The sequence below is a fragment of the Pyxicephalus adspersus genome, chromosome 9 (assembly GCF_032062135.1).
Source record: "Pyxicephalus adspersus chromosome 9, UCB_Pads_2.0, whole genome shotgun sequence".
Lineage (NCBI taxonomy): Eukaryota > Metazoa > Chordata > Amphibia > Anura > Pyxicephalidae > Pyxicephalus > Pyxicephalus adspersus.
The window spans coordinates 38,087,477-38,112,983 of NC_092866.1; the positions used below are offsets into that span (position 1 = coordinate 38,087,477).

General features: G+C 40.6%; 1 protein-coding gene across 1 annotated transcript in view; it reads right to left on the bottom strand.

Annotated features, from left to right (window-relative positions):
- LOC140337695 (sodium/calcium exchanger 1-like) overlaps positions 1 to 11,923 on the bottom strand; it is a 47,594-nt gene extending 35,671 nt beyond the window's left edge. Inside the window, 2 exon segments of the mRNA XM_072421497.1 lie at positions 8,365 to 10,118; positions 11,652 to 11,923. Coding sequence (XP_072277598.1) covers positions 8,365 to 10,073 — 1,709 coding nt within the window. The 5' untranslated portion in view covers positions 10,074 to 10,118; positions 11,652 to 11,923.
- Between the last annotated feature and the right edge of the window lie 13,584 nt (positions 11,924 to 25,507).

Sequence of the window (25,507 nt, forward strand, 5' to 3'; positions counted from 1 at the left end):
TGCAGTCCATTCCTCTTTTAATACAAGAAAGTACTTTGCTAGCTTTAGATATTGCAGCTTGGCATTGCATGCTGTTATTAAGTATATGATCTACCAGAACCCCCAGATCCTTTTACATTTCTGACTCCCTCAAGACAGTATGAAGCATGCATGTTGTTAGCCCCCAAGTGCATACCTTTTCATTTATCTATATTAAATGTAATTTGGCACTTGGCTGCCCAATCAAACAGTACATCCAGGTCTGCTTGTAGATTATAGACATCCTGTATGGACTTAATTCCAATACATAGTTTGGTGTCATCTGCAAACACAGAAATTTAATCCCAAACTCTATATCATTTATAAAGATGTTAAATAGTATGTCCCAACACTGAACCCTGGGGTACACCACTAATAACCTTAGACCATCCAGAGTATGAATCATTACTTACAACTCTCTGGATACAGTCTTTAAGCCAGTTCTCCATCCTTTTACAGATTAACTTTTCAAAACCTATTGACCCTAACTTGCATAATAACCGTGTGTGGGTGCAGTGTCAAATGCTTTAGCAAAGTCCAAGTACACTATATCAACTGCTACTCCACTGTCTACCTGTTTACTTACTTCCTCATAAAAAGAGAGTAAATTTGTTTGACAATATCGGTCTTTCTTGAAGCCATGCTGACTATCCCTTATAATATTATTTTCTCAGCAGAAAATGTGGTTCTTTATCTAACTCTCTAGGACCTCTCCAACTATGGGCGTTAAACTAACGGGTCTGTAGCTACCTGGTAATGACTTTGCTCCCTTTTTGAGGATAGGAACCACATTTGCCTTACACCAATCTTTTGGTACCTTGCCAGTGACTAAAGAGGTTCTTAAAATTAGAAATAATGGTTTTGCAATAACCGAGCTCAGCTCTTTGAGGACACGTGGATGTAATCCTTCAGGTCCTGATGCTTTGTCAACCCTAATCTTTCCCAGCTGTTTCTCAACCATATCAATTCTGAGCCACTGTGAGTCATTTAAGGCAGTGACATTGCTATTATGAATCTGGACTTGAGCTCTGCCATTTTCCTTTGTGTACACAAAAAAAAAGTTTTTAGTAAATCTGCCCTTTCTTTATCCCCAGATACCAACCCAGCAACATCATTTAGGGGCCTACATGCTCAGATCTGATCTTTTTGCTATTAATATATTTAAAAAAAAATTGGGGGGTTAGCCTTACTTTACTTTGCAATCTGTCTTTCATTTTGAAGTCTGCAGATTTTATCTCCTTTTTACATCTTTTGTTATATTCTTTATAGTTTTCAAATGAACGATGAAGGTGATCCTTCATTTTTAAAATTTTGAAATGCCGTTTTCTTGTTACTTATGGCTTATTTTAGCTTCAGCTGTAAGCCACATAGGTTTTAATTTTAGTCTCCTAAACTTATTACCCATTGGAATATATTTTTCAGTGTGCTTTTGTAGAACAAACTTGAAAGATTCCCATTTCTGTTCAGTGTCCTTTGAGGACAATATTTTCTTCCAGTCCAAGTCACAGAAAGCCACCCTTAATAATGGAAAATTTGTTCTCTTAAATGTTTTTATCTTTCCTGTTTTTACTTCCGGGTTACAGCTTACATTAAATGAAATCATATTATGGTCACTGCTACCCAGATTCTCTTTTACATGCCCATTTTTTATAAGCTCTGCGATGTTAGAAAGAACTAGGTCCAGCAGAGTATCATTTCTAGTTGGGGTTTCTATTAACTGTACCATAAAATTATCTTGTAATACATTCACAAATTTCAATGTCAGGGTAGTTGAAATCTCCCATGAATAAAACACTTCCACTTTTTGCTGCTTTTTCTATCTGTGCTAGTAGTTGATTTTCTATTTCTTCCTTAGCACTGGGGGGCCTATAGCAGACTTCAATAATTAATTGTGTTTTATTCAACCCCACATTCACCCATAATTCCTCAACCTCATCGCTTCACATTCACTTTTAGATTACTTCTCACATACAGACAGACACCACCACCCTTTCGTTTGACTCTGCCTTTACGAAAGAGTATACCCAGGACTATTGACAGCTTAGTCATGCGAAGAACAAAGCCAGGATTCAGCAATGCCAACAAAGTCATAATTCTCCTTACTCCTCACTATCTTGTTTGCTAGACTTCTAGCATTGGTGAACAGGCTGTTTAAACCATTGCTGCTTTTACCATCATTGTTTGCCAAATCCTTTTGTTTTTCAGTACAACTAGTACTGCACAATCCAATGTTTGTTTGTAACGTGGGAAGCTCCATTCATTTATGCTCTATGAACCCAAACCCTTCCCTTTTGCACCAGGACATAGACCATGCGTTTAGCTGTCTAAGCTCCCTCTGCCTTCCTGTGTTGCGCATGGCAGAGGCAATATTCCAGAGAATAAACCTAGGAGGTCATTTCCTTCAACTTGAAACCTAGTTCTTTATACTGATTTTTAAGGATCCTCCATTTTCTGTCTATCTTGTCATTGGTTCCAACATGAACCAAGATAGCTGGGTCCTGTCCAGCCCCTCCCAGTAGTTTGTCCACCTGGTCCACCACATGCCAAACTCTGGCACCAGGGAGACATCAAACCATTCGTTCGAAGGGATCCATGCAACAAAATTTGACTACCTATTGTCTTTTCCTTCCTGCGTTTCCCTTCCCACCACTACTAGATGTGGTGCTCTACCGGCTGTTAGGGGTAGCAGTAACATCTAGAGTTGCCACCACTGGGTCTGCCACCTGCACATCTTCACATACCTTTGCAAACATGTTGGGAAGCTCAAACACAGGGCTGGCCTTCCTTTTCTCGGGGCCCCTACCACTCCCTCTAATTAAAGTAACCCAACTCCCTACATGCTCATCCTGATTAACCTCTCCATCCTCCACATCTAAGCCATTAACTGCCTGCTCGGTGAGCAGGAGACCCCTTTCAAGGTGATCAACTGATCTCAGTGTTGGAATGTGCTTCTCCAGCTCTCCAATGCAAGATACAAGAAAGGCAACTTGCTCACATCTGTCACAGCGGTATTCACCTAGGAGCTGTTGCTCCATTTGTGCATACATATGGCAGACTGTGCACTGAACCAAACCTTCCACCAGAGACAATGTTTGTTTGTTTACAAGGAGTTATAAAAGTTTACTTACTTTAAGGATTTAACTCCTTTTGTTTTCAAACTCCTGCTTTTTTCTAACTCCACTTGATTAAAAAGCCACTTGTTTCACCAGCCAAGTTTGAGCAAGGTCAAGGTGAGTCTCACAGGAACTTAAATCACCTGTGAAGCCTTGACCACTCCCCCTTAGAGGTCAGCAAGAAAAAAAAGCTATTTAAAACAAAACTGACAGTTAAGCACACACAACCCAACACCCAGACACAACTCACAGATGCACAATATCAGAGTCCTGTTTTTTCTAATTCCACTTGATTTAAAAGCCACTTGTTTCACCAGCCAAATTTGAGCAAGCCCAAGGTAAGTCTGGCAGGAACTTAAATCACCTTGGAAGCCTTGACCACTCCCCTTTAGAGGTCAGCAAGGAAAAAAGGAGAAAAGAAAAAAAAAGCTATATAAAACAAAACTGACAGTCATGCAGACACAACTCCCAAATGCACAATATCAGAGTCCTGTTTTTTCCAACTCCACTTAAAAAGCCACTTGTTTCACTAGCCAAAATTGTTTATTAAAATCTGTCGTCATAGGCTTTAACATCATCACTACAATGAAGGAAGGAAGTAGTCTTATACTATAGTCAATACTATAATTGAGGGTGCTAGCGTCGGGTACGTGATACAACTTATATACGGGTACCCCAGGCAAAAATTACCATTTAATTACCATTTAACTGCAAGGGCATTTTTTTATTTTCTGGTAGTTCAGCTTGAATTGTTCAAGAGCAGTTTTATGAGAAATTGTTCCTTTTAGTTTAAATTCCACCTGAAAAATATCATTCCTTTTGGTAGGCAAGTGTACCATGGCAATGGAGTGAGATTTGATGATATCACTACTGTTATGTTCACTGTTCTCCTTGCTGGGTAAATAGGTATATTAGAGGCATAAACAAACAAAAAATGGTGACTAGCTCTTTGCCCTTGCACTTTCCACTTGCTTTTAGATCCTCTATAATGCTTTGACAATAAAGTAACATATGTTTGAACAGAACCAGGGAATAAACAAATGTACATAACAGACAAGTAACAGGCAAGTATTTATAATCTCTGTTGTCTAAAGATCCACTATACACATTTATTGGGGTAATTGCAATACTTTTTTTTTTTGTACAAAAACTGGTTTATTTCCTAAACTAGTGCAGAACAAATGGAATAAAGTCCATTGAAATATTCCTAAATGATAGTAGTAGTAGTAGTTAACTATAGCTATAGCAGTGTATGATCTTGCAGTACTGGATATTTCACTGTTATAATTCCTCATGAAATAGGTCACATTTTGCTTACAGAGCCCATTAGTTCTGATAAGCCTGCTCTCATGAGACAAGGAACCCCTAAAGGTGAACACTAAATATGGTCCAGACATTAAAAATGCAGAGAGCCACAATGTAATGAACTAATATAAAATAAAGTTGATTTTTTAAATGGTAAAGCGAAACAGCAACACATTTTAGGGGCTCTAACACAGCGGTCGCCAACCAGTGGTCTACGGCTCTGACCGGCACGCCCCTCCAGAGCCCCAGACCATGCCACTCGTATAGATCGCAGGGTCCGGGCAATGTGCGGGTTGTGTCTCTGAGAGTGGGTGGGTTCTTGCATAATGACGTCACTCTGGGGGGAAATTTCTTTATCTTTGAGTGACGCGTGGTTACCCGCTCATGCGCGGTCAAGAATCTATAAATTTAGTGGTCCGTGAGGTTGTTGACGACTGCTCTAGCACTCCCCTTACAAAGGAATTAATAAAGTGTATGAAAAGGGATAAATTATTTCAAAGAAAATGTTGTTGGATTTCAAAGGATGTTGTAATGATTATATTCATCATGTGCGCTGTAGCTAGTAATGCAGTAGAAGACATGTAGTGATTGCTATGGGGTACAGCAAAATAACCTCCCTTAATAATTATTTCTTCAGTCAACATAAGCAATTAACACATAACATATACTTTTAGATATATAAATAATGAGCATTTATATGACACACACATAGAACTATCTAATTGTTATTAAGGTAATTATGTTGCAGTGTTAGTCACTGTTACTGAATTAAAATGAAGGGGGGTTGCCATTATGATGGAGGTTGCAGAGTCAGGGGACCACTAATGATTTTGCTTTATTACTTATCATATACCATTATATTCCAAAACAATCATGTCCACCAAAAGTGAAAAACCAAAATACAATCTAGTAACCTGCAGGTACACAAACAAAAGGCAGCTTGTTTGAGACACGTTTTGATGATTTAGTAATACTTGATGGGCACTGCACCTTTGCTGCAGTGCTCACCACAATATAATGTACAACTTTGTCCTTGTTACATCCAACATTTATCTTACTGTATGTTAGTTAAACTCTGATATTTACTGCTTTGAATTTGAATAACTATTTGGATTTTTAGTATTGTGTTATTGTTGTAAGGGTTATTAAGTTCCTGGTTTCAACACAACATGGCACATGTCCATTAGATATATAAAAAATGTTTTGTCTGCATATCTAACATATGATTACCTCCCCCGTCCTGCTCTCCCCCTCTCTTACATGTTCTGCCTGCTGTGCCTGGAGCTCTTCATCTGCTGGAGTGCCTAAAGCTTTGCTTTCAGTTTGCAAATCTATTTGTTTCATATTATCTGAAGAAGGTCTCAATATTGCACTACAGCTAAAATGCATATATACGTACATATAGTTTTATATAATAAAAAAATGTTTTCCAAATGTATCGGATTTGGAGCATTACAAATGAAACTCTGGGGTGCTGACAGATTTTCCCTTTACAGTAATTACATTCACAAGTCTGGCAATAACCAAAATCTACCTTTCTAGCAGGTGAATCACATCTTTGTAGTGTTCAATCTCATCCTAGCCAACAGAAAAAGAATTTAACAATCATGCTGCTCCCTCTAAATATTGAAGATGTAAGCTAATAAAAAACATGTATATTCTACAAATGTAACAATAATAAAGTTAAGAAAAAGCAAAATGTTTAATTACATGCATCATACCATCATACCACATAGTCTCTGTGTTGCTCATTAGTGCTCTAAGCTTTACATGCCCTGCATGGAGGGTAAATGTGAAACTGCTTGATTTCTCGGGCAGATTGCTGAGTATGGAATAAGTGCAAATGTATCCAGCTCTCTGCTTTCATGAAAAACAAGATTTTATTTTAAACAAAAAGAAATGAATTGTTTTTTTCAGTGAGAATTTAAACCAAGAATAAAGAAGCATAAGGTGGTACTCCAGGAAGAATGAAAGGAGGGAAGAGGGGGTTACAGATTATCTCTCCTAGCAAAAAGGAATGAGTACCTCAGAGATCTTGGGTATTGAGCATCACCCTACAACACTGGTGCAAGAATATAAAGATGTTACAAGGATGTATAAGTGTAGGGAAAATGAGAAGTAACCTCTGCCTTGATAAAAGGTTGCTAAAGTAAGGCTGTGCTAAAGTCTCAGTGGAGCCAACTTTGGTCATTGGTCCAAGATGCAGATATGACTCTGAAATATGAAATTACTGCCTCCTCCCTTTGCATTACTCACTACTCACAGCTATTCAAATGTTTAATGCCAGAACTACAGTGGTCAGAAGTGGCTCTAGATTGTGACATTTAAATTATGGAGGGTAAGGATTATTGTTGGGTGTATCTGGGCTTTGTCTCAACTTTTGTCTACTAGAATCCTGTGATTTTGCCTCCTAGGATCCAAGGGGGCAAATTGTAGCAGGGGTGTCACACCTCAGCAGAGACATCACTGTTTCCACAAAATATTCCACTGTTTCTCTAAATATCTTTACCTACTAACACACAATGGGCTTGATTTATTAAAGCTCTCCAAGGCTTGAGAAGATCATGAGTGAACCTGGGTGACACAACACACATGGAAAAGATTTCTTTTGGATAGATTACTATTAGTTTGCAAATGTTAGTCTATGATAGTCTATCTCAGGAGTACCCAATCCCCGGCCATCTGACAGCTGGCCGCATGAGCACGGAGACCAGCATTCCCCAGCCTGTAGTCTGCGGACCCCGCTTGGAGGGGCAAGCAGACAATGTGCCCCACAGGCTCAGACCTGTGATGGGAGAGTCGGCAGGTTCTGACATTGTGACGTCACTCTGGGTGAAGTTTCTTCCACTTTGAGTGACACACGGCTCCCTGCGCATACGCGGTCCGGAGTCCGTAAGTTTAGTGGTCCGTAGGTCCGAAAAGGTTGGGGACACCTGGTCTATCTGATCCAGTCTTGGAGAGCTTTAATAAATCAGACCCAATGTGCAAAATTAAAGAAAATAATTTAATGGATCCTCTTGACTCTGCTGGAAAAGTAAGCAAACACCTTTCATTTGGATTTGATGCACCTGGAATGTAATTAGCTGATTAAAAAAGAAAATTGGACTTTAAAACATGACCTTAGCACTGTCATACCCTGTAACACGTTACATCGAAAGTGATCACAAAATTATTCATTATAATACGGTGTAAATGTTCAAATAAAAACACCCCCTTAGCATTTGTTTCGTGAAATGAACTGTAACTAGTATGTTACACTTTCATTCTTTTTATTTTATTCTAGAATAATTGAGATTATTTCCCAATGCAGCAATTTATATTTAACAAAAATTGTTAGATATATTATCAGATACATATTCTTGTAACTTTACAATTGGGACACTTTTCCTCTGTTTAAAAGCTGACCTTGTTATACTCTAAACGCAAAAAAATGCAAAAAAATTAAAACAAAATACATGTTACACAACAATTGAATACTGCAATGAACTGTTGAAATAAAGTTAGGTATACAATAAGTAATTTTTTACATAATGTTATTTCGGTTCATATTACGTCTGATCTGACTTCTATATATATTATGGACATGGACAATAACTGATTTGAAATATGATCAATTTTACCATTATATCTATTTAAAATATTGATCATATCACAAAAAGGGTTTCAATTTCAATATCATGGTTAACCAATCGAAAAAAAGAAGAAAAAAACACCTTGACCAATCAGTTTTTATCAGTTGACATTTTGCCCAAATATCAATTGAAATTAAAGTTGGTAATTGTTTTGATTGAATTACCATTTTAGTTTAAGAGATTAAAACTACTGATTAGTGTATGATTAGCTGAATAGACTGGATACAATCATGTAAAATGCTTGCACTGTCTTGATATAACTATTTGTTCATATTAAATAGTTAAAATCAACTCACGTAGTCTCATCATTTTGGAATTCCACTTTTCCAGTAACCTCCAGATAGTCCTCTCCTACTTTTGCTGTCCCTTCGCTTGTCCTGTAAGGAATCACAACCTTTCCTCTTGCTCCTGAACCCCGTACCACTTTTGCTCTCATGGTACCCACACTCTCACTCACTTTCATGCTACTTGATTCAAAGCTGAAGATTCCAGCATGGTCATCATCAAATATAGTCACTGTGGCTCTCTTCCCAGTTCCAAGTCTTACTCTACCTTGCCCCTCCCTTACACCTCTTGCTCTGCGTGGGTTGCTCAGTTGTACATAAAAGTGTTCATCTTCCTCAAATACATCATCATCAATAATGCCCAGACGCAGTTCTTTTCTGGTTTCACCAGCTGGGAACACAAGTGTGCCTTCTGCCAATTCATAGTCTGACCCTGCATTGGCTGAGCCATCTTCAGTTCTGTAATCTACCTGAACTGCTCCTTCACCATTTGCTCTTTTACATAAGACCCAAACACTAACTGTTCCACAATTTTCAAAACATTGGTAATGTGTATGTTCAAATTCTACCTCTGTCCACCTTTCCTCTTCTTCTCCTCTACCACCCCCATCATCTCTGTTCCCATCATCTGTCAATGCTCTCCTTGCCTGATCAGCTGCATGCTTTTTCAGTACATTTCCAGCACCAATCATCATCCTCGTGGCTTGGATCCTATAAAATGCTCTGCTTTTTTGTTGTTGAACAAGTGCCTGGTAATTTGCAAGTTCCATCAGTTGTTCCATGTCTTTACCAGGATATCGCTGGCGCATGTCTTTAAACACTCTGGCCATATCTCTTCGTTCCTCTTCTTCTTCATCCTCAAAATCTATAGCTCTTTCATTTTCACCCATTCTCATTTCTCCTGCATCATCTGGAGCAACTGCATCTTCTGCACCAACCAAAACTCCTCTGCTTTTGCCAGCTCTATATTTTGCCCGGCCTTCTCTTCTTCCTGAGTAACGGTAAAATAATAACCTCCTGTCAGCTATCCAGGCCTGTAGTACACATATTGGGAAAAAAAAGAAAGTCAGTAGTGCTTCCCATATCTCCACCTCTCCTGGCGAGGACCAGGACAAAATGAGAAACAGCCAAACATAGGCAAAGACACTCCAAAATGCTGTGACTGCAAAGACACGTGGGTGACGGATTCTGCGACTTTCGCCATCAGGGACAACTATAACACAGAGTCCAATTATAACAAACATATTAAATGCAGCTGAGCCCACAATGGTGCTTGGTCCCATTTCACCCGCCTCAAAGTTTCTTCCAACTACTTCAATGATAGAAAGCAAAATCTCTGGAGCTGAGGAACCTAATGCCATCAGGGTAAGGTTGGAAACTGTTTCATTCCATATGCGTACACTGGTTACTGTCACCTCCCCATTTGGGCGTCTGAATGTGATCTTCCTCTCCTGTGAAGTAATGACTTCAATGGATGCCATAAACCGGTCAGCAATGATGGACATTCCCAAGAACATGTATACAAGTGCCACAAAATATACAATGGCGCGTGCTGCTCGATCACCTGTTGATGGAGGATGTGGCAACCAGGCAGGAAGTAAAACACCATGTATACATTCTCCATTTGCTTCACCACTTTGTGCACAAGTGGAAGAATTTGGAAGAGATGTGGAAAGAGTAACTGAAGGTAAAAGCAAAAGGGTAAGAAGTAAAAAGGACATGATGGGCAAAGAAGGAAAAAGAGGTAAAGAGAAATACTGGATCACCTAAAAAAAAAAAAAAAAAAAAAAAAGTTATTGTGTAAAAGTTATGGAAAAATAAAGGCATTACAAGTTACACTGTGCTAGCTATTGTAAAGCCACACACTATGCAAAGCTTTTTTAGGAAAAAAGACTTTTACAAACAAACTTGTAGGAAATAGTATTTAGGCACTAGGATTATATCTACAACATGTTTACCTAAAAAACAAGTAATGGTCTAGAAATTAGACAGCCACATCCAGACAGACAGGCAGACATATCCAGCTAGCAAAAGGGAAGTAGTGATGTTTGTACAATTTTGTTCTTCTAATGCATACTCAAGAATGCTTTCTTTGTATAACATATACTATTTGTTTGTGTATTGCTTAAACATTTACAACAAACTTTTGTAGGAGAAAAAATTGAGCCTGTGTAGACAAAAAACAAATTCAGCAGACAAGCACAAGAGTTGCATTTTTTTCTATTGTTCTTTGCTATTAATTACAGGTAAGCCAGAATTGTACATACAACTCATAGTATCCTATACAAGGGTTGTCCAACATGAATATCTGGATTTATTTAAACAAGGATGGGAGCAAAGTTGAGCATCTGCTTTTCCTTAAAGAGTGGGTACCTCAAATTTGTTCATAAATACTTTCTACATGAGTGTCCAGTGTTTGATAGCACAATTGTATAAAAATAATTAATTTAAATTCTAATTTCATTATACAATAAAAAAAACTCAGGAATGTTCTGCAAAAGCAGCTGAATTACACACTTGAACTCAATTTGTTACCTCTGTAATATAATGTATGCAATATATACTCTGTATAACAGCATATACAACCATTTAACAGCTAATACGTTTTTCTACAATACAGCTTATAGTGTTTACTCAGACATTAATGGTCTAAGGATACCCATACATGTCTTATCTGGCCATAGCTGGTCTATTTATCATCTTGTTGAAACTGAATGTTCTGGATGAAGGACATCTAATGTCCATAGGCACTTTTAGGGTTTCTTCAATTATGATAGCACAGTTTCCATGTGGTTATGTTTGCCCTCAGTGACTGCACTGTGAGCATCAGTGAATTGGTCTTGACAAAGACTGAATATTTTAAAAGAAGGCTGAAAAAAGAAATAGCAATTTACTGATAGTGGAATCAGGCTTTTTATATCAGTACTGTGTTATATATACCAGACCTTATATACCAATATAGGCATGCCTCTATGACAAAACTAAAGCAAAACAGACTAGAAAGTATCTGGCTTCTTACTGTTTGTACAGCTTTCTTTTTTTAATACAATATGACCTACAAGGTAAATTTACCCATTACTCCTTATCCACATATACAGCAATATTTTGATAATCCATGCTTTTCTCTATGCATCTCTCTTTATATTGATATATAGTTCAAATGTTACTAATCTGGGTCTCTCACTTTTTCTGAACTATTCTTTCAAGTAATGTGACAAGGCATGATTGACAGCATCGCTGTTTTTGATGTACTAATGAGATTCCTCCTTGAGAGTTGGGAATTTACAAAGAGTAATCACCTTGTGAATCCACCGTTGTGCATCCCCTGTTCACTTGCACGACAAGCTGGCATGTGTAAGAACAGGCATCTGTAAAAACATAAGTCTTCTGGCGTGTGAACAGGCATGAGTATGTGCGTGTATGGGAATGCTCTCACACACAAACACACGCAAAAAAATTCTCCTAGTCCCTGTATACTGCAGCTATGAGCATATACACACTGCACTGTGATGGGAAAGAGGAGGGGGAGAATGTGTGAGATAGAGGAGTGTAGAGAGCGAATGAAAGGATGTAAGAGAAACAGAATGTGTGTGTGTATGTGTGTGTGTGTGAAAAGGGGGGAGTGAGAATGGAGACTAGGTATACGTGAAAGAACGCAGCGTGGGAAAAAAAAACCCCACAAATGCTTATGTATTATCAATTCAGATAGAGCATACATATATGTGTGAATATATAGATATAGGTGTGTATGTGTATAGATAGACCTATGCAGTATAAAGAAATATAAACAAACAACGAAATTTTACAACACCATTCACACTTACACACACACATATATATAAACACACAAAAACAGGAGTTCTAAAGATTTTTTTTTTTTTGTTAAAAATTGCAGCCGATGTCCATAAGCACAAACTCATTTTCAAATCCAGTTTACAAATGAGAACATTTTCCTCTGACTGAGACTGTAACAAGCGTGACAGGATTTATATCAGACATTAATCCCTCGCCTGCATCATTTAACCTTTCACCTGCCAAAACGTTACTTAACCTCCTTCATTCTAAAGCATCACCGCATTTTAATGTTGTGCTTGTTCTGCGTCAATGCCCCTGTGCTTCCACACCACCTGAACTGCACTTTGTGAGAGCATCATATGAACAATGGTGTCACTTTTTCCTTTTCTTAATACAGAATCAAGTAATCAAACAGTATCTTCTATTCCTTGTGCATCATAGCACCCCCTTGTTTCATTAACAGGATCATTTAACCCTTGATTTTTCCTCAGCATCATTTCCTTTTTCATCACCAATATCACTTGACCTCTCCTCTTCCACAGGATTTTATCCCTCTGATTTCTTCAACAGCAACACCCCTCTCCATGATATTATATCGCCTACTTCATTAACAGCATTCATTACTTGAACCCTCCTCTTATTTAGCATTTTGTCCCTCTCATCGTTCTGCAATGTCCTTTGTCCCCAGTATTATGCCTCCTCCCCACTTCTTCAGCAGTACTGCCCTTTTTTCTATTACTTTGCTTCATTAAAAGTATCATTTGACACCTCTTCTTCAAGAAAATTATTTCACTCCTCTATTTGTGAAGGAAAATTTAATTTATTTTCCAAAGAAGAGCAAGTTCCCTCATTCTCTTTAGTTTCACTTCTCATATGGATTTACAAAACCTCCATTTTACAAAGTATTCTTTATCCGGCTTTTTGACACCATTTACCATGTTTTGCGGTTTAGCACCCTCTTATCTTACACTACCTCCCTTACGCTACATCCTCTTATAAACATCATGTAATCTGTTATCTTTTGGCATAGAAGCCCTTAATCTTTCTTCTCTTCTCTAAGCATCAGTTAGCGATTTATATGGCCAAAAGATGATACATCACTCACTGACCATTCCATATCACATTTAGATCATTACTTCACCCATTGTGGCAAAGCTTTACTATGTCTGTGACCTTGGAAAGGAAATCCATTCCCTAGCTGACCCTAACTCTACTTTTTGTATCACTTTACATGCATATTCCTTTTCTTAACCTATCACAGTGCTGCATAGTATATCTAATTCCAAGATCACGTCATCTCAGCACACATAAGTAACTTTAATTGTACTATACTATGCAGGATAGTTTTAAATGTGCGGCTTAAAATTAAAGTTGAACTCCAGCCACCATCTTCTGGTATTGTGGATATTATGACTTTTCCTTAGAGCCCGTTTACACGTTTTTATTTTGTGCCATTAAATAGGGGTAAATATATTTGAGTTTAGTTAGTGAACAACTTGTGAAAGGGGGTCTTCTAATCAACTCTGGCTATCTGTAGGCAGCATGGTGGCTCAAGTGGCAGCACTCCAGCCTTTGCAGCGCTGGGTCCCAGGTTCAATACTTGTCCAGGACACTACCTGCATGGAGTTTGTATGTTCTCCCTGTGTTAGCATGGGTTTCCTCCCACATTCCAAAAGCATGCAGGTAGGATAATTGACTTCCCCCCAAATTTACCTTAGACTGTATTAATGACAGATGATGATGGTAGGGACAAAAGATTGTGAGCTCCCTTGAGGGACAACTAGAGACATGACTATGGAGTTGCATGATGTGACAGCACTATAAAGAAGTACTGTGTGATCTGTAGGGCTAGTAAGCACGTTTTTGTCAAACAACATGCATAGAAACCAAAGTACTGCCATGGGGAGCGTGTACCAAAGCAAAATAATATTAACATGTTAAAAAAATATACACCAACACAGGATTAATAACTTAATATATTAACTTCAATACATATTAACAATACTTTGAGCAAACCTTTTCATAGGAATGGTACTGGGTTACCTGTTTCTTCCAAATAATTTGATCTTGTGCCTTCGTGATTTAAGGGAAAGTTTTTCACATTATAGGCTGTTTCTTATTTTAACAAAGATATTGTTGTGGTAGAAGTCATTTCTGTAGATAAATGCTCTTCTGATAAGGTGTTCTCTTATAAACTCATGTCCCAAAAAGCTTGCATGCTAATTTAGCAGAACTCTGCTAAATTACTAGAGTTCTTACAAAGCTAAATTAATGCAGATGTTACGTGGACTTATTTATGGTGCAGTCTGCCACAACTTGCAGGACAAATCAAGTTTTTCTTTATCCCACTATCACCTCCAGCAGCAAATATTCACTTTTTCTTTGCACCTTTAGCACTTTATTTAACTGCTGGGAGAAAAATGAAACAACTTGAATGTGCTTGATACCCTTAAAATGTATTTACACAGAAAAATGGATGTGGTTATGAGCTCACAATCTGTAGTATAATCATTGTATGCAATTTTGGGTAGGGTAAGGCTGGAGTTGATCTCACTGTGTTAGGAGCAAATATATAAACCTAAAAATATTAGACAACATCACTTTTCTACGATAAGGACACCATAGCTTGGACAGTATACATTCAGATACTGGATTTTACATTCTATAACAAAGTCATACAAACAATGTTTGTTGGAAAATTGTGCACATACAACCTGTTAGTAACCTGTGCATAGAGCTCTCTGTATTTCAAGCATTTGTTTTTACCTATTACCTACTGTATAACATGTTCATGTAATGCATAAAAAGTGGTAAAAACATATGTATTCACAAAAAGAAAATTAACACTTTTATTAACACACACCGAAATACAAATTTTGGTCTTACATTCAGAACCAGAGGAAAGAAGATAAATCTCTCCAATAGGGATGAGCAGGAAGGCCTCAAACTTCCGACGGGTCCCTGAAATTTCGCCTAACCGATTTCAGGAATTATATTTAAGTCAATGGGCTAAATTTAAACATTAATAGCAAAGCCCCTATACATGTTAGAAGTAGGGGAACAGTCGAAACAAGGGAAAAATACAAAAGTTCCAAAAGACCTTGTGGTTTTCCAGAAACTGGCAAAGTGACAGCAGACAAAAAACATTAGGACGTTAAGAAAGGGTGGCACTACGTGTGAACTCAACCTAGTAGCACCAGTAGCTAGCATTGCTAGCTGGCATCATGAGCTTGATGACATGTGTTAGGATTGCCACCTATAAAGTTGTGGACAAGTAGCGCGGTGACATTAGGCAAAAGGATGGAGGACCAGAGACAGAGCGTGAGTCAGCAAGAGCAGTAGCAGTGTGTGGCCTCTGGTCAGCTAGTGTCATGGAGAGCTGGGTGTAGTGCATTGTCAATGCCACCCATAAGTGTGTAATACAGTATTGACAGGCAGCAGAAGCAACATCAGCAGGAGGAGGCGGTGGGCCCTGAGAAAAAGCGGGGACCGCATTGGTAACTGACATCTAGAGCTGGGTGTAGTTCATCATCAATGCCACCCAGAAGTGTACAATTTTAGTTAATGGGGTACTGACAGGCGGCAGCAGCAACAGCAGGAGGAGGAGGCGGTGGGCCCTGAGGCGGAGCAGGGAACGCATTGGTAACTGGCATCTAGAGTTGAGTGTAGTGCAGCATCAATGCCACCCAGAAGTGTACAATTTTAGTGAAAGGACTACTGACAGGCAGCAGCAGCAGGAGGAGGCGGTGGGCCCTGAGACGAAGCATGGACCACATTGATAACTGGCATCCAGAGCTGGGTGTAGTACATCATCAATGCCACCTAGAAGTGTGTAATACAAATATCTGAAATTTGTGATTAAACATAGAAGGGCCAAACCAAGATGTTTTGTGTGTCAGCACTGTTGCTGTGGTCTGTGGTGCCGAAAGCGGTAGGAAGGTGGACAATTTTGCTAGTTTGCATCATGAAGTGGATGACATGAATGCCAACCCTCAATCTACAATAACTAGCTGAAAAATTAGGCAAAGGCAATGGTACCTATCAGTGTTGCAGTACTGGGGGTTTTCATCTGCAGTTTGTTGGCCTCCCGGAAGCAGCAGAAATGTAAAGTAAATTGCTAGCTGGCACAATGGCAAGCATGACATTGGCAAAGAATGCCACCCCTGGATGTTGGGATAACTAGCGGAAAAATTCAACCGCGGCAGGCTTAGCTGACAGGGTGTTGGTGATAGGCAGCCACAGACTCAGCACAGGGGCAGTGTGGGTACACAGAGGCATCTTGGTTGGCCAGTGAGTTCTTGTGTCAGTCAATCAATGACATCTACAGTGGGGATACGATAGTTGTTAGTAACCCACCTTTCATTCATTTTCAAGGTGAGGCGATTGACATTTTCCAGCGACAGTCGCGATCGGTTGTCCGTGACCACTCCGCCAGCAGCACTGAAAGTTATTTCGGATAGAACGCTGGATGCCAGGCACAAAAGAAGCATGATAGCATACTGTGCGAACTGCAGCCAGATTTCAAGCCTGTTGACACAAGAATGGCGTCACTACTGTCAGGACAGGCATCCTCCTCAACTGCTGTCGTCAACACCACCACCAGCACCAGCCAGAAAAGAGCCAACATAATCATTCACCATGCGCTTCATCCGTTCCCAATGGGTATGCCCCGCACTTCACTTGTTTGAGGAGGCCGCATCAGGTTTCGAGAGGCATCCAGAAAATACCCCCTGCCTTGGCCTAGACTTTTGGATGTGTGCGGCCTGCTGCCACTACTGCTACTGCTGCTGCTGCTACAGGAGGATACGGTGGAGGCAGTGTCTGCCTGAAATCCCTGTGTGGAATGTGGTCCTCAGAACTCCTCACACAGCCGGTCGCATAGTATTCTGCTCAGGCAGGCCACCTTTTCTTTCTCTTGCGCCGGGTTGGGTAGAAACTGTGACATTTTGAAACCTTTTCTTGAAACTCTTGATGCTGGCCAGTGTCCCTACTTGCTCCTCCTGATGCTGGCTGTGCGCTATGGAGTGCATTTCTTCCCCTCCTCTCCCATCACCACTTTACATCAGGCCACACAGGGTATTATCAAGCGGAAAGATGATGGGTAAGACATCGTTCCAGCCTGACTGCTCCCGACTCATAACCTTTGTGGCCTGCTCAAAGGGGTTCAGTCCCTTTGCACAGCATCTCCATCTGCAGCCACTGATAAAAAATCTCAGTTCTCATAGGCAGCCTATGTTGGTGCTGGATCTTGCTAAGCACCACGGGTGGCAGTAGGGGATCGGCGGACATGGCTGCAGATGGAGCGAGCCTGTCTCAGTAAGTCCTGCAGTCCTGGGTACTTGCGAAGGGAACATCTGCACCACCAGGTTCAGTACATGTGCAAAGCAGGACACGTGTGTTATGTGGCCTATGCGCAGCGCGGCCACAAGGTTGGCCCTGTTGTCGCACACTATGTTGCTTGTTGTGAGCCGGGAGGGCGTCAGTCAAGCGTCAACTTCCCTGTGGAAAGCGAAGAAGAGTTCTCTGGCGGTATGACTTTTCTCCCCCAAGGACACCAGTTTCAGCACTGCTTGGCAATGCATGTGCTTGAGGAAGTCGTAGTGGCATGCCCGTTTATCCATAGTGTCCTCTGCTGCTGGCCTTTCAGGAGGAGTGTGGAAAAGAGAGCGGTTGACTGTAGAAGAAATGCAGGAGGAGGAGGGAGAGGACTAGGGTGGCCCATGCTTTCCCGTCACACCTCTCGGCGTGGGTTACCAGGTGCTCTAATGCCTCTTGCAGACTACTGCCCACTGGGCTATGCAAGGCCACCCAGTGAACGGTGAAGGACAGGTAGCGTTCCACTCCGTGCCTGGTTGTTCAACTGTCCATGGTGATGTGGATTTGGCTAGACACCGAGAATGCCAACGCCCAGGAAAGGTTTTCCATTACATGTGCATGTAAACTAGGTACAGCTAGGGAGAAGTAATGCCTTCTTGGTATATTCCACCAACACTCGGCACAGGCCATTAGGTCACGGAAAGGAGCCGAGTCCACAATGCTGTATGGCAGTAGCTGCGAGGCCAATAGTTTGGCTAGACGTGAATTGAGTTCGATGACTCTCTTGTTGATTGGGCCCAAAGCCTGATGCCTTGTGCAGAACTCCAGTAGAGTGGGCTGAAGGGACTGGGAGCTAGGGGAACTGAAGGGGTCACTGGATTACCCATCTTGCGGCGACAAACGTTGTCTGACACCACGAAACTTGCGGGCAGAAGCTGATACTTCATCGCAGCTGGAAGTCTAGCTGGCACCAACATCCTGAGACATACTAGCAATGACAGTTGGAGATGAAGAATGACTCAATGGAGGTGGAAGAAGAGACTATGACGTAGTTGCACCTGCTTCAAGAGAAAGCAGGTACTGCTCCCACTTTGGTTTGTGGTTCTTGCGCATGTGGGAAAGCAGGGATTTGTACCCAAATGTGACCCGGCCTGTCCTCTGCGGATCTGCTGTGGCACAGGATGCAGATTGCTACGCACCCGTCATCGTCTTTCAGCGTGAAAAAGGACCACACTGGAGAGGTGCGTGCAACCACTCTGCTGCTCTTTTTCTTTGCCTGCCTCTGTTTCTGCTGGGTGCCCCGCGTCTGCTCCAGCTCCACCTCCCCCACGGTCTCATTGTCTCTGACTGTTCCCCTGCTTGTGCCCACTCCTCTGTCTCTTCTTTGGGACTCACATGAGGCAGATTGGGGGCCCCTTCCATCCCCAGTGTGTTGCTGCTGCTGCCTTTCCTCTACGTCTGTTTCTGACTTGATGCTAGCCCTTACACGCACCAGTGGTTCCCAGGTGACATCACGGTCATCATCATCCTCATTTTCCAGGTGACATCACGGTCATCATCATCCTCATTTTCATCTAAGCCAACCTCTGCAAATGCAGCCACTGATCCAGAACCCTCGCCCAGCAAGTGCTGACCACACTCTCCAAGGGTCTCACACTCTCCTCTGAAATTCGCACTGACAGATCTTTAGGCTGTTTGTCAATCAACAAGAGAGAGTCATCAGGAGATACAGACACATTAGCCACGCTAACTCCTGTCTTTGCTCCTGTCACAGCTGTGCTGGTTGCTGCTGCTGCAGAAGAAGAGCCTGCTGCACTTGAGGCCCCTGAGACCCAGTCCACAATAATCTCCACATGACGTGGCTGTATGATTGTATTCCACCCTCTCAATACATCTACCAGCGTACTGGTGCTCCGCACACATCTAAGACCTGTTTGACAACTTGTACTGCTGCCTCCAACAGTTTGCTGCTGCTGCTGTCCTACAGTGGTGGACTCCTGGGAAGTATGCCCCCTGCCAGATGCTGCAGGTCGTGCAACGCCACGCCTTCCCCTGCGTCTACCACTCATCTTTTACTTATTGGGGCAAAAATGCACCTGTACCAAACAGTTTCTTTGGTAAATAGGAACAGGTATCAAACACTGAAATATCTGTATTTTTTAATACTAGTACAGAATTTTTTCTGTACCAAACGGGCTTCTTTGGTAAATAGCAAGAGGTATCAAACACTGAAATATCTGTATTTTTTTATAGGAGAGAAATTTTTCTGTACCAAACAGGGTTCTTGGGTAAATAGGAACAGGTAGCATCAAAACCTAAAATATCTGTTTATATGCAGATAGCTCCTAAACTGTCCATGTCACAATCCACATCTCACCCTGCTTCTATCCTTCACACAGAACACAAGATGGAGTGACTAACTCCTCCCTCCTTCCCTGTAAATATGCCTGTGCTCAAATCTCTCCTGATTGGCTGCTGGGCCTTGCTGTGCATCCTGGAAGAAAATGATTTGCTCCCAGCCGCGATTCTCGCCGGAAATAGCCGCCATTACCCCCCACGAGATCAAAATTACAAAGCTTGCTCGCTCATCCCTACTCTCCAAAACCTAGAGATGAATTAGGCCAGAATTGGGCCCAGGGCTATGTAGCAGCTTTGGCCCCACATCCATATAATTGTCACTAATAAGATTGAAACATGAGAAGGCCAAGAAGGCTCTCTATGTGCATTGGTATTACTGATTTGGTCCAGTAAGAAACCAGCTGTCTTCAAGTCCATCATGCCTTGTAGATGTACATGTCCTGTATATCAGTTACAAAGCTGACTATTTCTCTGGTTTACTCTTGCAGTATAAAAATTGTAACTGAGCCCCCACAGACATCCCCCAACAGCCATTTTACAAAGAGGAAAGTTGTACTAAGGGCAGTAGGAATAAGTTAAGTTTTTTCTTTATTTTGCTGGAATTTAGTACAAATGACACTGGTGCACAAGGAGATAATCATAATATATATATTATTATTTATATCCTATCAAAGAAAAAAAATGTTTTCCGTTTAACATGTTGAACCATAGCAGTTATACAAAGTAGTAGTGGAGTGGTACCTGCTTTGTTAAATACTCTCTCTGAGAATACCGGACAAAAGAGAATATGGATAACTAATTAAAGTCCAATCAGTCAATACTTTGATTTCTATGGGTTATTGTTATCTTTAGGCAGTGCATAGTCTAGGCAAGTTGTAATCATTTTTTGTTACAACATGCTAATTAACAGCAGGAGTGATTTTGAGTGTTTCTCTGTTCCTGACCTTTGCCTGTTACTGACATTCCGTTTGAACTCGGTCTGGACCGACCTTTGCTTGTGACCCCGACTCTGCTTGTGCCTTTCCCTTTGTACCTCGCTTGGTGGACTGATTTCGTGTGGTTTGACTTTGGCTTGTTTCTGGATTTCCTGATTATTCTGTACTCTGTGGGCTCCTGGTCAGCTGCCGCCTATCTCCAGAGACCATCCATTGCGCAGCAAGTCCTGGGGGCAACGGAGTGCTGGGAGACGCAACCAGTCTCCCGAGGCTGAGCGGGGGCTGCTATAGGTGAGGCCTGTGGCGATAGATTGGGGGACTGGTATCTGGAGAATGGCCGGCAGCTGACTAGGAGAGAGAGAGACCTATTCAATTTTGGGCTCCAGTTCACATAGGGGGTGTTGTGGGACTGGTGAGAGAGAACAACTACCGTATTTTTTGCAGTATAAGACGCACTTTTTCTTCCCCAAAACTGGGGGGGAAAAGTTGGTGCAACCTATACGACAAATGTGTTATAAAATAATTAAAATAAGATACTCACCCGATACCCGATCCTGCATGTGTCTCTTCTCTCTGGCAGCAACGTGTGTCTCTTCTCCTCTCTGGCAGCGCGTGTCTCCTCCTGGCTGCAGTGAAAGAAGCCGGCACAGCGCCCCCTGCTGTTCCCTGTCCTAATTGCCGTACAGTGGAAAAAAAGCACAGAGTGATCAGAAGGGGAATGTGAATGACACAGAGTGATCAGAAGGGGAATTTGAATGACACAGAGTGATCAGAAAGGGAATTTGAAAGGCACAGAGTGATCAGAAAGGGAATTTGAATGGCACATGAGTGATCAGAAGGGGAATACCGGTATGAATGGCACATGAGTGATCAGAAGGGGAATAATCTTTCAGAATCTTTTTTTTCTAGATTTTCCTCCTTTAAAATTGGATGCGTCTTATATTCCGGAGCGTCTTATATGGCGAAAAATACGGTAAGTGAATAGGAGTTGGAGAAAGATTAGCTTATGTGAATTTATTCCCCCTTGATAAGAGGAGTGTAATGATCACCTTGTTTAAATAAACTGGGTCTGTTGTAATCATTGTGCAAAGTTATTTACTCTAAGGTCATTGCAAAGTCAGGGGGTAGGGGGTGCTATGCAAGTCTGGAAGAAAAGATGAATAAATACTGCATACAGAAAGCCTTCTTTACAATAAAAGCTGTGAAAATATTTAATAGACTGTCTTGGGGAGCCACACTAGTCAGCTCAAGGTTTATTGTAGATAGGCTTCTGGATATGCCATTTTTATTTATTTATTATTGGTTAAACGCAATGAAAATGTGTTTTTTTAATCAGACTAAATTTATATCTTACAATCAGTATTAATTGAAATGTAAATGACATTCCTGCAACAAACACATTTGTAGTTTGTAATATTTGCCAAAATGCCTAAACTTGAAACCAAACAAGGAACACTGCAATTGTACCTTTTAAGTAATCTCGGCCCAAGTAAATGTCTGGCATCCCTGGTCTGCTGCTACTTGATACTAAAGTCCCTACACACTCCCTGATTTGCTAGTTTTTAACATAATACAATCATTGACCAACTTAGGCTTAGTCTACACGGACGTTTTTTACAGAGTTTAACCTAAAGCTTTAAAAGCCCATGTTTGAAATTCTCATGCATTTCAATGGGCTAATCTACACCAAGAGAATGTTTCCTTGAGGCACGTTTATGAGCATTATCTATAACGCTGCTTGCAATGCTTAAAAATTTAAAACGCAGGGTTACCACTGGAAAACGCGGGAGCATTTACTTGTGTAAATGCAGGTAAATGCTTCCATTTATTTCCCACGTGTTTTCCTACGTTTTTAATGCATTTACGTTTCAAGTGCTTTAAAGTGTTTAACGTTTCAAGGTAAGCTTTAAAACGCTAATAAAAGTGCATAAAAACGCAGTAGGAACATTTACATGCGTTTTTAAAAACGTCCATGTAGACCCAGCCTTAGTTGTTTACAGAGGTAGTCAAACATTTACAGGATGAAACACCATTTAACTGGGAAATCACAAACCAGCCTGTGGGTAGGGAATTAAATAAATACCTATATTTAACATAGCTGGGAAGTCAAAGATTTTTTTAAAAAACTGTAATGACATGTTGTTTTCTCCTTATTGGTTATCAGGTGAAATAAATCATAGCACACTACTACCGTATAAGTAACAGTTAGAGCTATGCACTGTGGAGCAGCGCAGGGGCACTGTTGGTAGGGAAATGAGGAAGACCAAGTAATATTTTCTTAAACTGAGCACACACTGAGCAAAATCGGAAGTTTGCGCGTGTGTGATCGCAATCCAACATCGGACCCCTCTAACCTATTTTTTAAGAGGTTTTCAGCTGCCGAGAATACACAAGCATATTCTCCCAACATTTATGAACTGAAATGATCTGGCGCTTCGAGGCACGCATCTCAGCAGCTTGACACTAGCAAGCTTGCATTAAAAGTCATTCCTTCAAATCGCACACATCTTCTAGTTGGCCCTAAATAAAAATGTATGATGTGTTCAAATGTTTAAAGCATATATATTAGCTGAGAAATAGGCATATTTTTAAATTACCTAATATATTCGGGTTCTGAAAGGGTTACCTGATTTCAGTTGTTTACATAGGCGAATGCCTAATCGCTTAAGATGCCTGACCCGAGGATCCACCCGGTCATAAATCCCTGAGTACTCTGGCAGGCGAGACCTTACTTTTGCCAGTGGACTAAATCATACACCAATGTTCTTGTTTGCTTCTTTAGATATATATCTATATACATATATAAATACATATATAGATATAAATAAATATATCGATATCCATGATAAATATATAAATAAGGTATACAAATGTGAAAACAAAGTTGAACTCTGTATAGTGCCTCAGTAGGCCACAACAAAATCTTGTATGTATCACAAGAAACTATTGTGACATACAGGAAAAAGGATATAATTATCTTTTGTTATTTTGTGTGAAACTTATTATTACCAATTATAATTCTAATATTTGTGCTGAAAACCCTATCTTTTCTGTCTTTCATTTTAAATACCTATATAAACCAGGGTTAGGCACAATCAAAATATCAAGTTAAAAACTTAAGATATCCACCACACACTACTCCAAACTACTCCAATTAAAACACACAAAAAAACACAAAATAAAAGCATAAATACACACTTTAGTGCACCAAGCATTGTGGCCCCGTGCCCTGATTTACATTTTGCCCATTATTAGCCCTGACCGTGATCTGACCTTTTGTTGAACTTTTGATGACTTATAAATCACTTCCTGAATGAATCATTTGATCACTTTGTTTTTGACCTTGATTGTTCCTTACTGAATACTGGAGACTTGGCACATGGCATGCAAAAAGGCATCTCGCCAGCGCAAGCGCTGCTTTGGAGAAGCTTGAAAGCAGCGATAGCAATTTGGAGTCCCCCGCGGAATCGAGCGATAGTGATTCACCAGGAAAATTGTCATCAGACATTGAAAGTGAACTGAGCGACGATTGTGAAACCGAGGTCAGTGCTGTGCGCACATGGTGCTCCATTAACCTTGATGCGGACCAGGCAAGACCGCCAAAATTTCTATTTACTGGCGCACCTAGGATGAAAATTGAGGTTGAATGTAATGACCCCCTGGCATACCTGAAGTTGTTTTTGAGCGAAGTTATTTAAAAAATTGTTGCGGAGACAAACAGGTAAGCAGCTCTTTTGGCTAACTTTTTAAAAGTTTTTGCTAAATTTTTTTTATGCAAACATGTATGCTGCTCTGTGTTTGCTAACTTTTAAAAATGTTTTTGCAAACATGTATGCTGCTGTGTGTTTGCTAACTTTTTTGCAAACATGTATGCTGCTTTGTGTTTGATAACTTTTTTTTTGCAAACATGTATGCTACTCTGTGTTTGCTAACTTTTTGAAATTTCCTAAAGTTTTTTCTATTTTTTTTTTTTTGCAAACATGTATGCTGCTCTGTGTTTGCTAACATATTACTTGCAACCTTCACCACACTATAAAAGAACATAACCTAAAATACCTTTTTTATTTTGTTTTTTGCAGGTACGCTTGACAACAACAAGGTGCTCCACACCTGAGGTTTGCAAGAAGCAGAAAGTAGGAAGCTGTGACCAAGGATGACATTTGGCTGTTTTTGGGCTTGGTGATCCTGCAGGGAGTTGTAGCCAAACCCCTGCAGAAGTGGTACTGGTCCAAGAATAAAATGATTGCCACTTCATTCTTTGGAGTCTCCACAGTCATGCCAGAATACTGATTTTCCCTCATCTTGAAGTACCTGCACTTTGCAAACAATGAAGAATTCGATGAGACTACCCATCCTGCACCTAAACTAAAGAAAATTTGGGAAATTCCAGGAGACCTATGTTCCAAACAGAGACATCAGTATTGTCGTAAGTCTAATGGCTTTCAAAGGGAGACTTAGCTGGGTGCAGTACATTAAGTCAAAGAGGGCACGATTTGGCGTGAAAAACGTATATGCTGTGCGAAACCTCATCTGGCTACATTTGGAATACAGTACTTTACACTGGAAAAGGGACACAGTTGAACCCCAGATACAGCCATTAAGGATTGGCAACATCTTCAGTGCTATCCCTCATTGAGCCATTGCTAGGTCAGGGCTATTGTGTCATAACTGACAATTTCAACACATCTCCTGAGCTTTATGAGTTCCTTCTGCAACACAAACAGATGTGTATGGAACCGTTACGTCTAACC